Source organism: Loxodonta africana, chromosome X (genome assembly GCF_030014295.1).
Source record: "Loxodonta africana isolate mLoxAfr1 chromosome X, mLoxAfr1.hap2, whole genome shotgun sequence".
NCBI classification, from domain to species: domain Eukaryota; kingdom Metazoa; phylum Chordata; class Mammalia; order Proboscidea; family Elephantidae; genus Loxodonta; species Loxodonta africana.
This window is the reverse complement of record NC_087369.1, coordinates 98,664,360-98,678,139: the sequence shown is the minus strand read 5'-3', so window position 1 is coordinate 98,678,139 and position 13,780 is coordinate 98,664,360. Positions and strand designations below refer to the sequence as shown.

The window sequence follows — 13,780 nt, the reverse complement described above, 5'->3', positions numbered from 1 at the left end:
CCAGGGTTCCAAATAAATACTAGTTATTATTATATTTTCTCAGAATAAGATTACTTGCTTTTGGTAGTTCGGACGAACTCTTTCTAGCTATGAACACAAACACAAAGTTGATGTAAATCATTCCTTATTCTGGCCTCTGCGATTCTTTATTTGGATGCCTAAAACCACAACACAGAAACCACCTGAGCAAAGGTTTCATTAATGGCACAAAAGATTCATGTGGGCAAAAAAGGTCTACAAGTGTGCAGCACAATGACAGAATATTTGTGCAAAAAAGAAATATTTTTTAAATAATTTTTTATTGTTTTCATAAATGTTTGCACAGCAAATTAGGTTCCCATTTAACAATCACTACACAAATTGTTTGCTGATGTTGGTTACATTTTTCACAATGTATCAACACTCTCATCAGTTCTGTCCTGGGTGTTCCATTTCCAGTAATCTAGTTTTCCTGTTCCTATACATTTCCATCTTTGCTTTCGAGTAATTTTTGACCCTTTGGTCTCAAACAGATGATTTTTTTAAATTTCTTTATTGTGCTTTAAGTGAAGTTTTACAGTTCAAGTTAGTTTCTCATACAAAAATTTATACACACATTGTTATGTGACCCTAGTTGCTCTCCCTATAAGGTGACAGCACACTCCCCCTTTTCACCCCAGATTTCCCGTGTCCATTCAACCAGCTCCCGTCCCCTTTTGCCTTCTCATTTCGCCCCTAGACAGGAGTTGCCCATTTAGTCTCATGCATCTACTTGAGCTAAGAAGCACTCTTTTCACAAATATCGTTTTATGTCCTATAGTCCAGTCTACTCTTTGTCTGAAGAGTTGACTTTGGAAATGGTTTCAGTTCTGGGCTAACAGAGAGTTCAGGGGCCATGTCTTCTGGGGTCCCTCCAGCCTCTGCCAGACTGTTAAGCCTGGTCTTTTTACTGGAATTTTATTTCTGCACCCCACTTTTCTCCTGCTCCATCAGGGACTCTCTGTTATGTTCTCTGTCAGGGCGGTCATTGGTAGTAGCCGGGCACCATCTAGTTCTTCTGGTCTCAGGCTGATAAAAAAAAAAATTTTTTTTTAGAGTCTCTCAAACAGATGATTTTTTAAAGGTGTGCATTACTCATGAGCGATACTCTTTCTTTTATGAGCCAATGTGTTATTTAGCTAAAAGGTGACCTCAGGGGACAGCTTTGGTTTAAGGTTCAAAGAGTAACTCAGGACAATAGTCTCAGGGAGTTAGTTCTCTAGTCTCAACTGATCCAGCAATTCTGGGCTTTTTCAGAATCTAAGTTCTGTTTAATGATTTTTTTTTTCCCATTCTGTCAGGATCCTATCATAATAGCCAGTAGCCATTCAGCTTTTTGCCCATAGAATCCTTCAAAATTGCAACTCAAGGCTTGAATTTTTTCTTCAGGTCTTTCAGTTTGAGAAATTCTGAACCTGTTCTTCCCTTTTGGTTTTCTAATTCCAGGTCTTCACACATTTCATTATAATATTTTACTTTGTCTCCCCCAGCCGCACTTTGAAGTCTTCTGTTTTGCTCTTTTATTTCATTATTTCTTCCATTTGCTTTAGCTACTCTAGGTTCAAGAGCAAGTTTCAAAGTCTCTTCAGATATCTGTTTTGTTCTTTTCTTTCTTTCCTGTCTTTTTAATGACCTTTAGCTTTCTTCATGTGTGATGTCTTTGATGTCTTCCTACAACTTGTCTGGTGTTCAGTCATTAGTGTTCAATGCATCAAATCTGTTCTTGAAATGGTCTCCAAATTCAGGTGAGATATACTCAAGGTCATATTTTGGCTCTTGTGGACTTGTTTTACTTTTCTTCAGTTTCAGCTCAAACTTGCATATGAGCAATTGATGGTCTGTTCCACAGTTGGCCCCCGGCCTTGTTTTGACTCATGATATTGAACTTTTCCATCCTCTTTTTCCACAGATGTAGTTAATTTGATTCCTGTGTTTTCCATCCAGTGAGGTTCATGTGTATAAACCCACTAACCCAAACCCACTGCCGTTGAGTCGATTCTGACTCATAGCAACCCTAGTGGTGTAGTAGTTAAGTGCCACAGCTGCTAACCAAGAGGTCAGCAGTCTGAATCTGCCAGGCACTCCTTGGAAAATCTATGAGGCAGTTCTACTCTGTCCTGTAGGGTCGCTATGAGTGGCTATGAGTTCATGTGTATAGTCACCATTTATGTTGTTGAAAAAGGTATTTGCAGTGAAGAAGTCCTTAGTCTTGCAAAATTCTATCATGGACTCTCCAGTGTCATTTCTATCACCAAGGCCCTATTTTCCAACTACCAAGCCTTCTTTTTGTTTCCAACTTTCTCTTTCCGATTACTAGTAATTATTAATGCATCTTGATTGTATGTTTGATCAAATTCAGGCTGCAGAAGTTAGTAAAAAATCTTCAATTACCTCATCTTTGGCGTTAGCGGTTGGTGTGTAAATTTGCATACTAGTCATCTTAACTGGTCTTCCTTGTAGGTGTACGGATATTATCCTATCACTGACAGTGTTGTAATTCAGGATAGATCTTGCAATGTTCTTTTTGACAATGAATGCAACACCATTCCTCTTCAATTTGTCATTCCCGGCATACTAGATCATATGATTGTCTGATTCTAAATGGCCAATGTCAGTCCATTTTGGCTTTAATGCTTAGGATATCAATCTTTATGTGTTTTCATTTCATTTTTCATGACTTCCCATTTTCTTAGATTCATATTTCATACATTCCACCTTCTGATTACTAATAGATGTTTGCAACTGTTTCTTCTCATTTTGAGTCATGCCACATCAACAAATGAAGGTTGCAGAAGCTTGACTCCATCCACATCATTAAGGTCTACTCTACTTTGAGGAGGCAGCTCTTCCTCAGTTATATTTTGAGTGCCTTCCAACCTGAGGGGCTCATCTCCCAGTACTATATCAGACAATGTTCTGCTGCTATTCACAAGGTTTTCACTGGCTAATTTTTTCAGAAGTAGACCATCAGGTCCTTCCGAGCCTGTCTTAGTCTGGAAGCTCCACTGAAACCAGTCCATCGAGGGTGACCCTGATGGTATTTGAAATACCAGTGGCAAAGCCTCCAGTATCACAGCAACACAAAAGTCACCACAGTACAACAATCTGACAGATGCATGGTGGGTTAGTCCTGTAGACCAATTTTTTTTGAGTATTTGGTTTCCTTCTTTTTTTTTTCCATATGCGTAGAGATTGATAGTTGTATCTTAGATGGCTACCTACAAGCTATTTAAGACCGTAGACACTACTCAACAAACCAGGATGTAGAACATAAACTTTATAAATTACATTATGTCAGTTGGCCAAGTTTTCCCAAGAGACTATGGTCCTAAGCCTTCAAACCCAGGAAACCAATATTGTGAGGTATTTGGTTATGTCTAAGAAGTATACGGAACTGTACCTCCATGTGGTTTACTATGTATATGGATGTATACGCATTCACACACATACATATATATGCACATACATATAGATACATGTATATGTGCATGCATATTCTTTATCAAAAACATTCTTTTGTGTACTTCTTAGTGACATCACTTACTTTGGTCAAGCTGTGCACTCTTCACCCACATTCAATACTACTTTTCCCATCATCAAAACATATGTGTATATATATATATATATAAAACAGGTGTCTGCTATCTGGATAGTTACTCCCCTCTCTTCACCATCCATCCCTGGTAATCACTAATGACAGTTGGTCTCTGTTTATGTATCCATTCTTGTCTTCTTATAAAAGTGAGATCATACAATATTTGTCCTTTAAGAAATAAGTATTTTTTAAAAATAAGAAATTTCTTTTGTCAAATGAATCAAATTAAGAGGGAAAGAAATATGATTTTCACAGCACAATGAGGGGATTATAATCAGCTCAGCAAGAAAAATATGCAAAACAGTAAACATGCAATTAGCTGTTTGGAGACTCCAGCATGGGAACTCAGCCCCTTGATTACACCTGACTAACGAGATGCCTGCTTCTACCAGGGAAAATTGCAATTTTGAAAGGTACACACATGTAGTGACAAGGGAAGAATGGGCTGTCTACCTGGCCAGCTACAGCTACAGAAATGACCTGAAGATCAGTGAAGTAACACGTGGTCCTTAGATTTCCCTCTTATCCAGCTAACCTTGATTTTAAAATAATACTTGAAATCATTTTTGAAGTCCATTCCCACTGTGGTGACTATATAAATGATCCATAAGGGGGAAATTTCAAAGGGTGGCTCCAGAAGACAGAGTAAAGTATTATGATGCCACGTGCAAAGACCTGGAGTTAGAAAATCAAAAGGGAAGAACATGCTAGGCATTTCTCAAGCTGAAAGATCTGAAGAAAAAATTCAAGGCTCGAGTTGTAATACTGAAGGATTCATTGGCTAAAATACTGAATGACTCAGGAAGCATCAAAAGAAGATGGAAGGAATACACAGAGTCACTGTATCAAAAAGAATTGGTCGATGTTCAACCATTTCAGGAGGTAGCATATGATCAAGAACTGATGGTATTGAAGGAAGAAGTCCAAGCTGCACTGAAGGCATTGGCAAAAAAAACAATGCTCCAGGAATTGACGGAATACCAACTGAGATGTTTCAACAAACGGATGCAGCCTTGGAGGCGTTTGCTCACCTATGCCAAAAAAATTTGGAAGACAGCTACCTGGCCAACTAACTGGAAGAGGCCCATACTTGTGCCCATTCCAAAGAAAGGTGATCCAACCAAATGGGAAAATTATTGAACGGTATAATTAATATCACACACAAGTAAAATTTTGCTGAAGATCATTCAAAAGCAGTTGCAGCAGTACACATTGACAGGGAACTGCCAGAAATTCGAGCCTGATTCAGAAGACGATGTGGAACCATGGATATTATTGCTGATGTGAGATGGATCTTAGCTGACAACGGAGAATACCAGAAAGATGCTTAACCGTGTTTTATTGACTATGCAATACCACTCGACTGTGTGGATTATAACAAATTATGGGTGACATTGTGAAGAAAGGGAATTCCAGAACACTTAATTGTGCTCATGAGGAACCTGTACATAAATCAAGAGGCAGTCATTTGAACAGAAAGATCAAGGGGATACTGTGTGGTTTAAAGTCAGGAAAGGTGTGTGTCAGGCTTGTATTCTTTCATCGTACTTATTCAATCTGTATGCTGAGAAAATAATCTGAGAAGCTGAACTACATGAAAAAGAATGGGGCATCAGGATTGCAGGAAAAATCATTAACAGCCTGCAATATCCAGATGACACAACCTTGCTTGCTGAAAGTGAAGAGGACTGGAAGCACTTGCTAATGAGGATCAAAGACTACAGCCTTCAGTATGGATTACACCTCAGCATAAAGAAAACAAACATCCTTATAGCTGGACCAATAAACAACATCAAGATAAACAGAGAAAAGATTGAAGTTGTCAAGGATTTCCTTTTACTTGGATCCACAATCAACACCCGTGGAAGCAGCAGTCAAGAAATCAAACGACATATTGCATTGGACAAATCTGCTGCAAAAGACCTCTTTAAAGGGTTAAAAAACATAGATTTAACTTTAAGGACTAAGGTGTGCCTGACCCAAGCCCTGGTGTTTTCAATAGCCTCATTTGCATGCGAAAGCTGGGTGATGAATATGGAAGACCAAAGAAGAATTGACGCCTTTGAATTACGGTGTTGTCGAAGAATATTAAATATACCATGGCCTGCCAAAAGGACAAACAAATCTGTCTTGGAAGAAGTACAGGTAGAATGTTCCTTAGAAGCAAGGATAGCGAGACTTAGTCTCACATACTCTGGACATGTAATCAGGAGGGATCAGTTCCTGGAGAAGGGCATCATGCTTGGTAAAGTAGAGAGTCAGTAAAAAAGAGGAAGACCCTCAACGAGATGGATTGACACAGTGGCTGCATCAATGGGCTCAAGGATAACAACGATTGTGAGGTTGGCACTGGACCAGGCAGTGTTTTCTTCTTCTGTACATAGGGTCGCTATGAGTTGGAGCCGACTTGATGGCATCTAACAACAACAACAAAGGGGAAATGCATAAATAAAACATTAAATAAACTTTTCAGCATTCAGGATTATTCTGAATAAAGTCTTGCCTAATATTGGCCTTGATTTCTTGAGCAGGCTCTGTCACTGAGGAGCTGATGGCCAAAATCCAGACGTCTAGATAGAACTTAAAAGTCAGTTCATTGAAGTTGTTGCAATTATACTGATTTGAACTTAGGAAGAGTGTGCAAGGGACCACGCAACATTCTTGGAGAAGCGTTGCCTATACTATACTTGGCTCGCAACATTCTTGGGGAAGCATTGCCTATACTATACTTGGCTTTCTTACCTGTTCTTGGTTGGCTGCTTTAAGAGAGAAACCTGTGAGAAAATTGTATCCAGAATCAGCTGGCATTTGGGGTCAGTTCTAGTGAGATTGTTTTTTGCAATTTAGCAAGTACTTACTGAGCAGCTCTAGGGTGTTCAATCAGTACTATGCTAGATTCTACAGAACACACCAAAATGTGTGACTCATTCTTTGCTCTTAAGTTTGATTTTTTTCTTTTGTGGTAGTGAGAAGGTACTGAGGGAACAAAGCTTACATGTGTAAAATAGTGTAAAAACAATTCAAGGTAACACCCCAAAGACCTAAATAGAATTTAGTTTGTTGGATGACATAGTTTCAGTTTTCATGAAGGTAATATATCTTAAGATGCACTTCAAAGAACAGGTAAGATTTAGATAGACAGCCAAGGATATTCTAAGCAGCGAACAACACAAGTAAAGGCCCAGAGTCAGGACTAGTAAGGTGTGTGCCCAGGACAACGAGATCTACTATGACTGGAGTAGAGAGAAAGTTGAGAAATAGAAAGTGTTAGTATGTTCGTGTAAGCATTTAAAGATTATATATATGTCCCTGGGTTATATATGTCCATGGGTGGCATAAAAGGTTAAGCGCTAGGCTACTAACTGAAAGGTTTGCTATTCAAAACCACCTAGAGGCACCTCAGAAGGTTGATCTGCTTCCAAGAGGTCACAGCCATTAAAAACCCTATGGGGTGCAATTCTACGTTGAAACACATGGGGTCACTCACCATGAGTCAGAATTGACTCAACGGCAACTGGTATATGTGCACTCATACACACACACGCACTACTTTTTAATTCTGTGACATTTAAGCATACTATGTGTGATATTGGAGCCCTGGTGGCACAGCGGTTAAGCATTTGGCTGCTAACCAAATGGTCAGCAGTTTGAATCTACTAGCTGCTCCTTGGAAACCGTATTGGGCAGTTCTACTCTGTTTTATAGGGTCGCTATGAATCGGAGTCGACTTGACAGTAATGTTTGTTTGTTTTTGAGGTGTGATGATATTGACTTTACAAGTTTACCTATCTACTCGTGCCTACTCATGCCTCCGTATAGGAGACTTTATTCTGTTTAGGACGCAATTACCTGCCTAGGAAAACAACTCCAATGGGAACATGTAAAGATAGCTAAAGAAAATAAATAGCAAGTAAAACTCTACAAAAGTATAGTTTTGTTTTGTTTGTTTTGGTTTTTCCCTTTTTTTTAACATAGAATTGAACTCTTTTCCTTATAGAAAAAAATAGAACGCACAGATAGGCAAAAAAGAAAAAAAAATCCACCGCTCAGAAATAAATGCTAACATTGTGATGTATTCTTACATATCTTAATAAAAACGTAATGATACTACACACTAGTTTGTATCTTGCTTTTTTCACTTACCAGTATTTTGTGAATGATTTCATATCCCAGACACGATTATGAATCTTCATCTTTGCTTACTTTGCAGTCCTCCCATTTTCTCCAACGTGCAGGATATTTTAGTGTCTGCATTCAGAGCACAGGCTGAAAAGGAAGTACCAAGGGTCAAGTCTGAAGTCCATTTACCATCTACATATCTAGGAATAAATGTGTTTATAGGGTCCCTTTGGCCGACTCGATGGCAGTGGTTTTGGTCTTTGGTCCCACATGCAATATCAAAGATAGTATGGCATGCAACCTAGGTTATTATCCTCCAGGCAGTGTGGCAGTGTGTCTTGGGGATGGGAGGCAAGGTGGCCAAACAATATTAAAAAGTTTGGTACCAAAGCATATGAAGTCAATAGAATGTGTCTTATCTAGGACTCTATTCATAATAATTTGTGCTCAGCATTTCAAATGTCTCAGCAGTCTATGAATTTTCTACACTTGGCCCTGAGCTACTCTTTCCCATGTCAGATTGACTAGATATGTAGTCCAAATGATAAATGAAGACAGTCCAGCAAGAAATACACAAAAACATATTGAATTAAGTAGTTTTATTTAATCTAACTTTAAGATATACTACTAAATCAAGCTGGCTGTCACTGAGAAGATGTAAGTGTAAATGAAAGTAATTTTCTATAAACAGTATAATTTAAACAATTCACATTTTCTTTTCCCCAAGGAGACGGATGACTAAGCCCTTTGTGATAATGGATGATTTAGAGGTTTTGATTTACTTGTTTTGCTGTTTTAATTAAGCACCTATGTTAAATACTTTTTACATAAATTTTACAAATTTTGCATTCATTATACCACTCAGCCTTGACTGAAATGAAACTGAAAATGTTAGTGTACTGTCACTTTTCCTTTAAAATCCTCCCACAGTGAAGAATGCATGCTTCAGATAGAAAATTTAGTGGCTTAATTTATGTGATGACTTTGAAATGAGTTACTTGCATTAATACTTTATTTTACTTGTTCTCATTCCATGTCAAAACATCTGCAAACTCAGAAAAACTTAATATTGTTTATAATTATGATTGATGCTTTCTTCAGGTTATAATTCAGGATGCTGGCCCTGAAAAATTGGACCCCAAGTATTTTGGAGAGTTGCTTGCTGATCTAAGCCGTAAGAATATGGACCTATACCACTGCTTATTAGAACATTTGCAGAGAATTGGAGGAAGGTACTGTAGACATAACATTTGCCTTATCTTGTAGTTGTGAAACATTTTACAACACTAGTATTTTTAATGGGGAAATGGGAACTATATGAGGAAAACTGAGCAAATATCCAATTTTAAGAGATAAAATATTGCTCAAGCCCTTTACCGGATTTCAGAAATTATTAGTTTTCTTTAAGGAGAGAACTTTATGAAAATCATCAAAGAAGACCACACCAGTTATTTTCAGATCAATAAAGAATTTTGTATACCTTTTCTTTTTTTTTTTTCATTGTAATGCAGTTTGATGCAAGAGCAACTTCTTGGACAAGGAGCTCAAAAAAAATTTCATGGCATACTGTGACTTGTTTTGAAATATTATACCGCTGATACATAGTTCAGTCCCACTGCCAATCACTGACATTACTGTTTGCCTTCCACTGAAGTGTGCTCTGCATATAGAGGCCATAGTTTAATATGCATTGTCTTTAGTGCTTTGTCTATATTATCTAACTTACACAATAACGTACAAAGTAACTTATTCTCTTCAAGTCTGCATTTTCAGATGGAGAGTAAGTTATTAACTTAAAGTCACATAGCTACTAAGTGCTTGAGATGGATTCAAACTTTTGTAAGTACTCTTTCGCTTATAAAAGATCACTCAGCTCTTCTACAAAGTCTTCCTTAGATCCTTAGTATGGTTGAGGTGCTTCTATTCTTTGCATTAGCGGTACCCAGTGAATATCTCTATCAAAGTATAACATTGTAAAATTAAGGGGCATATAGAGAGAGACATAGTGCTTAAGCACTCTGATTTTGCATCCAGAGTTCATATCTTGGGTTCACGTCTCAGTTTTTGTTACATATCAGATGTCTGTTATTAGGTGCCGTTGGGTCAAATCCAGTTCATACTGATTCCATATGACAGGGTATAAGGGCCCCATAAGGTTTTGTAGGCTGTAATCTTTATGGGAGCACAGCCGTTGGGTGAGTATGAACTGCCGACCATTCGGTTAGCAGTTGAGCAACAGATAAGTTGTTAAGGCTCTCTGCACCTAGTTTCTTCATCTGTAAAACAGGGGTTATAATAATCGTATTTATCTCATAGATTTCTTACAAGCAGTAAATGAGTTAAGACCTGTACTTATGACACAAGTAGTGTCAGCGTCATATAGGAACTTGTTGAAAATAGACCTACAGAATCAGAAATAGTGGTGCCCAGCGATCTGTGTTTCAGCACACCTTCCAGGCAATTCTGATGCACACTCAGTTTTGAGAATCAGTGACCAAAGTTTACAAAAGTGGCAAAAGCTGGGCCTAGAATCCACGCTCGGAGAACCTTTTTGCCTTAGGCAAATCACATAACCTTTGATATACTAAATGTGTAACATCAGGCAAATTGTTTAAGATACTGAAGAAAAATTGGAAGGAAATATCAATTTTTTGAATTGTCAAATTTGGAAAGGTCACAGGATTTATATTGGTTTTACATTGTTCAAATTTTACCTTGGAACAACTATGTTTGTGTGAAGTACCACCTGTAAAAACCAAACCCGTTGCTGTCGAGTCGATTCCAACTCATAGCAACCGTATAGGACAGAGTAGAACTGCCCCACAGGGTTTCCAAGGAGAGCCTGGTGGATTCGAACTGCCAGCCCTTTGCATAGTAACTGTAGCACTTAACCACTACGCCACCAGGGTTTCCAAGTACAGGACAGGATAATATTCGTGTTTTGTATTGGGCAACAACAGTTCAGAGCACACGTCCCTAACAATGTAGCTACGCAATAAAGATCTATAGAATGAGAGTTAAATATATTCCAAATGTATTAGGCCCATGCTAAATGGAAGTAGAGAAAGTAACTGAGCAAAAGAAGCTAAATTATTTCATAATGATCATCCAGAGAAAGGTGTGATCCAGTGCTTTGGAATGATTTCTTCTCACTGAGGAGTTTTGATAAATATACATACATGAGTGACCTAAATCTGTAATTAAGCACTGGAAAGCCTTGCATTTTATTCCCAAAGTAGCTAAAAATACCAAAAAGAACATGGAAAGCTAATGTGTCCATATTAGTAAACGTTTATTCCAGAGTGGAGAAGGTCTCACAAAGTCTTGGTACTTAAGAGTTTTTGTTTGTCAGATGGTTGTCAGTTTCTTTCTCTTCACCCTCTTTTTTGCCCTTCTTTCTTTCTTCTTATGTTTTTTCTGTTCCCTTCCTTCCTTCCTAGGCAGTGGGATGGCATATAGTGAGCACTACTCGGTTTCTTTTTTGCTGGATGTAATTCTAGCCTCCAACGCCCGGTGCTGAATGAAGATGTGATCAGCACTGACCTTTCCACCTCCCTGCTCTGCTGTCTTTGTTTCCTCTCTTTCCCTTCCCTTTTGTCTCCACTTTGCTTTTTCCAAACTGCAACTCAGCAATGAGTGCATGCTCAGAAAAGGAAGGTTGTCTCATGAAACCATTCTGGTTACTTAAAAAAATTCCAATATTAAGTACTGTTGATTGTTCCTTGTTTTGTTTCTTTGTATAATTTTTTTTTCCTATTTGTAGAAAGAGGCAAGTGACTAGGGACATGTCTACTAGGTTGGGATTGGAAGAAAAAAGGATTAGTGTGTTTTATAACACAAAAGATCTAGCAATGCTATCATTTCAGTTAACAGTAGTTAACAGTGAGGCAAGGCTACTAAAACTGCATTGTGATTCGTATTTTAACTTATTTTAGCTTCCAACATACACACGCAGTTACTTTAGTAAAACATTACAATGAAAAACTAGAAGATATTTCATGTTTTTGCTAGGGCCTCCTCACAACCTCTGTGTTGGGCAACACGGGAAATCGCACGTGCATACAGACAGACAATTGCATATGCGCAGTCATGCCTTGGGAAACAGGACCTTCAGTTCTTTTTCTCCACACCAGCCAGTGTATTTTTATAAGGGCATGTAAGTTGTTTTGCACAGTGAGCGACCCACTTATCTTTGTGAGCAATATATTACTCATAAGCGACCACTTAGAAGGCAAAGGTAGCGAGGGGCTCATGTACTAGCTAATGTACTTTTCTTGTGTACTGAGGGTATGGCAATCGTATATCTAGGATGTTCTAAGTCTGCCTTACTTTCAAATATTCTGTCTTGCTGTCAGACCATGCACGTGCACTGGTTTCATATTTGCGAAGTATGTTCACCACATGTATTTCAGGCCTCATTCTTCTACTGAGTGCAGAGGGAGCAAGCAGGCAAAAATAAGGGACTGTCTGTGACACACTGACAACAGTAGAACTGTGTCCCTCCAAGCTTGCACCATCCCCCAAAGGAGCAAGTACCAGAGTGCTATGAGGAGAACCAAGTGCTATAAAAAAAAAAGAAAGAAAGAAAAAACTAGTGCCATAAAGCCACTAACAATTCTCCTGAAGCATTTACCTCTATAACATGGGTCCACAAAAGGCCTCCTGAACCCCATGACCAAACCCTCCTCCACTAGATTTTGGTGCTAGAAATTCAATTATCTCACTAGAATTTTGGTCATTTTGCTTAAGGCTTTGTCCCTATATAAAAAATGCAAATATTCTTCAAGTCTCATCACTGCCATTTATACTGTAGTCTAGGCTGAATGAGTTAGTCATGTCTTGCAAGTTTTGATTTTGATAAAGAAGGCATGAAGAACTTGAAGACACTGGAGAGAGAAGCTGGAATCAGCACTGAACTGGAACAATACAAGAAGGAGAAAAGGGAGGTGGAAATAGAGAATGGCTATTATTGCTATTTATTAACCCAGGTTTTGCCAAGTACCAGGACTTCTAGCCACAAATGGACTAGTGCTAATGGATGATACTAACCAATTGTGCACATTTTCTTGGTTTGTTAACCACTTGTTGTTTGTTTAAAATAGATCAGTTAATTCCATGAAAATGACTTCATTTTTGTCAATACCATTTCATTTTAGTTATTTTAAGCATTTTCGTTTGTAATTATAAGTTGACTCAGTGCTAGTATGATATATCAAAAAGTAAGATAAAAATAATAGAACACTAAGATTTGTATGCAATCAATGAATACATTTCCTAAGGATGTTTATCTTGTTATTTCATCCTTGTAGCAAACAAGACTTTGAGTCTACAGATGAGGTAAGTGCGAAAATAGCTGAAAGTCAAATACAGTTAATAATAAAAGTAGATTCTGATATTTGCACTAGTAATATTTCTTTAGTTTCGTACATTTATTGGAATGAAACACAGGTTAGTGAAAGAAATAATGATCTTCTCTTGCTTTAATATATCTTTGTAATGTCTGTAAGACTAATAATCATTCACCAAAAATGCTCATCATTTTGCTTTAATTTGGTCTTTTATGTCCCATGCCAAATTGCCTGCAACTTAAAGTTTTGCTCAAGTATTAATTCTATTGCATGAGCATATTTTATTAATAATTGCCTTTAGTGGCATAAGTCGTCAAATAGAGAAAAAAAATTGGTTTAAGCATAATAAAAAGTACAATTGCCTCTTTTTGTGTTAATTTTCATCTTTATTTCCAATATATTGGTATATTGCATTCATCATAGTAATTCAGCAAGCCCTAAATGGCCTTTTAAAAATACTAACTTGAATTCAGCTTCTCGCTTAAAATTAGTTGAAGCTTATGATGTCGCTGTACTACTACTACTACCAGTTGTAATCAAGTCAATTCTGACACATTACGACCCCATGTGTGTCAGAGTAGAATCACAGGATTTTCAATGGCTGATATTTTGAAACGGATAACCAGGCCTTTTTTTCTGAGACACCTCTGGGTGGACTGGAACCTTTAAGCTTTCAGTTAGCAGCTCAGGATGTTAACTG

The 13,780-nt window shown here is 37.8% G+C and overlaps 1 protein-coding gene across 1 annotated transcript in view; it reads left to right on the top strand.

The window, feature by feature from the left end:
* POF1B (POF1B actin binding protein) overlaps positions 1–13,780 on the top strand; it is a 109,885-nt gene that overhangs the window by 59,817 nt on the left and 36,288 nt on the right. Inside the window, exons 6-7 of the mRNA XM_064278451.1 lie at positions 8,834–8,964; positions 13,042–13,069. Coding sequence (XP_064134521.1) covers positions 8,834–8,964; positions 13,042–13,069 — 159 coding nt within the window. The remainder of the gene's footprint in view (positions 1–8,833; positions 8,965–13,041; positions 13,070–13,780) is intronic.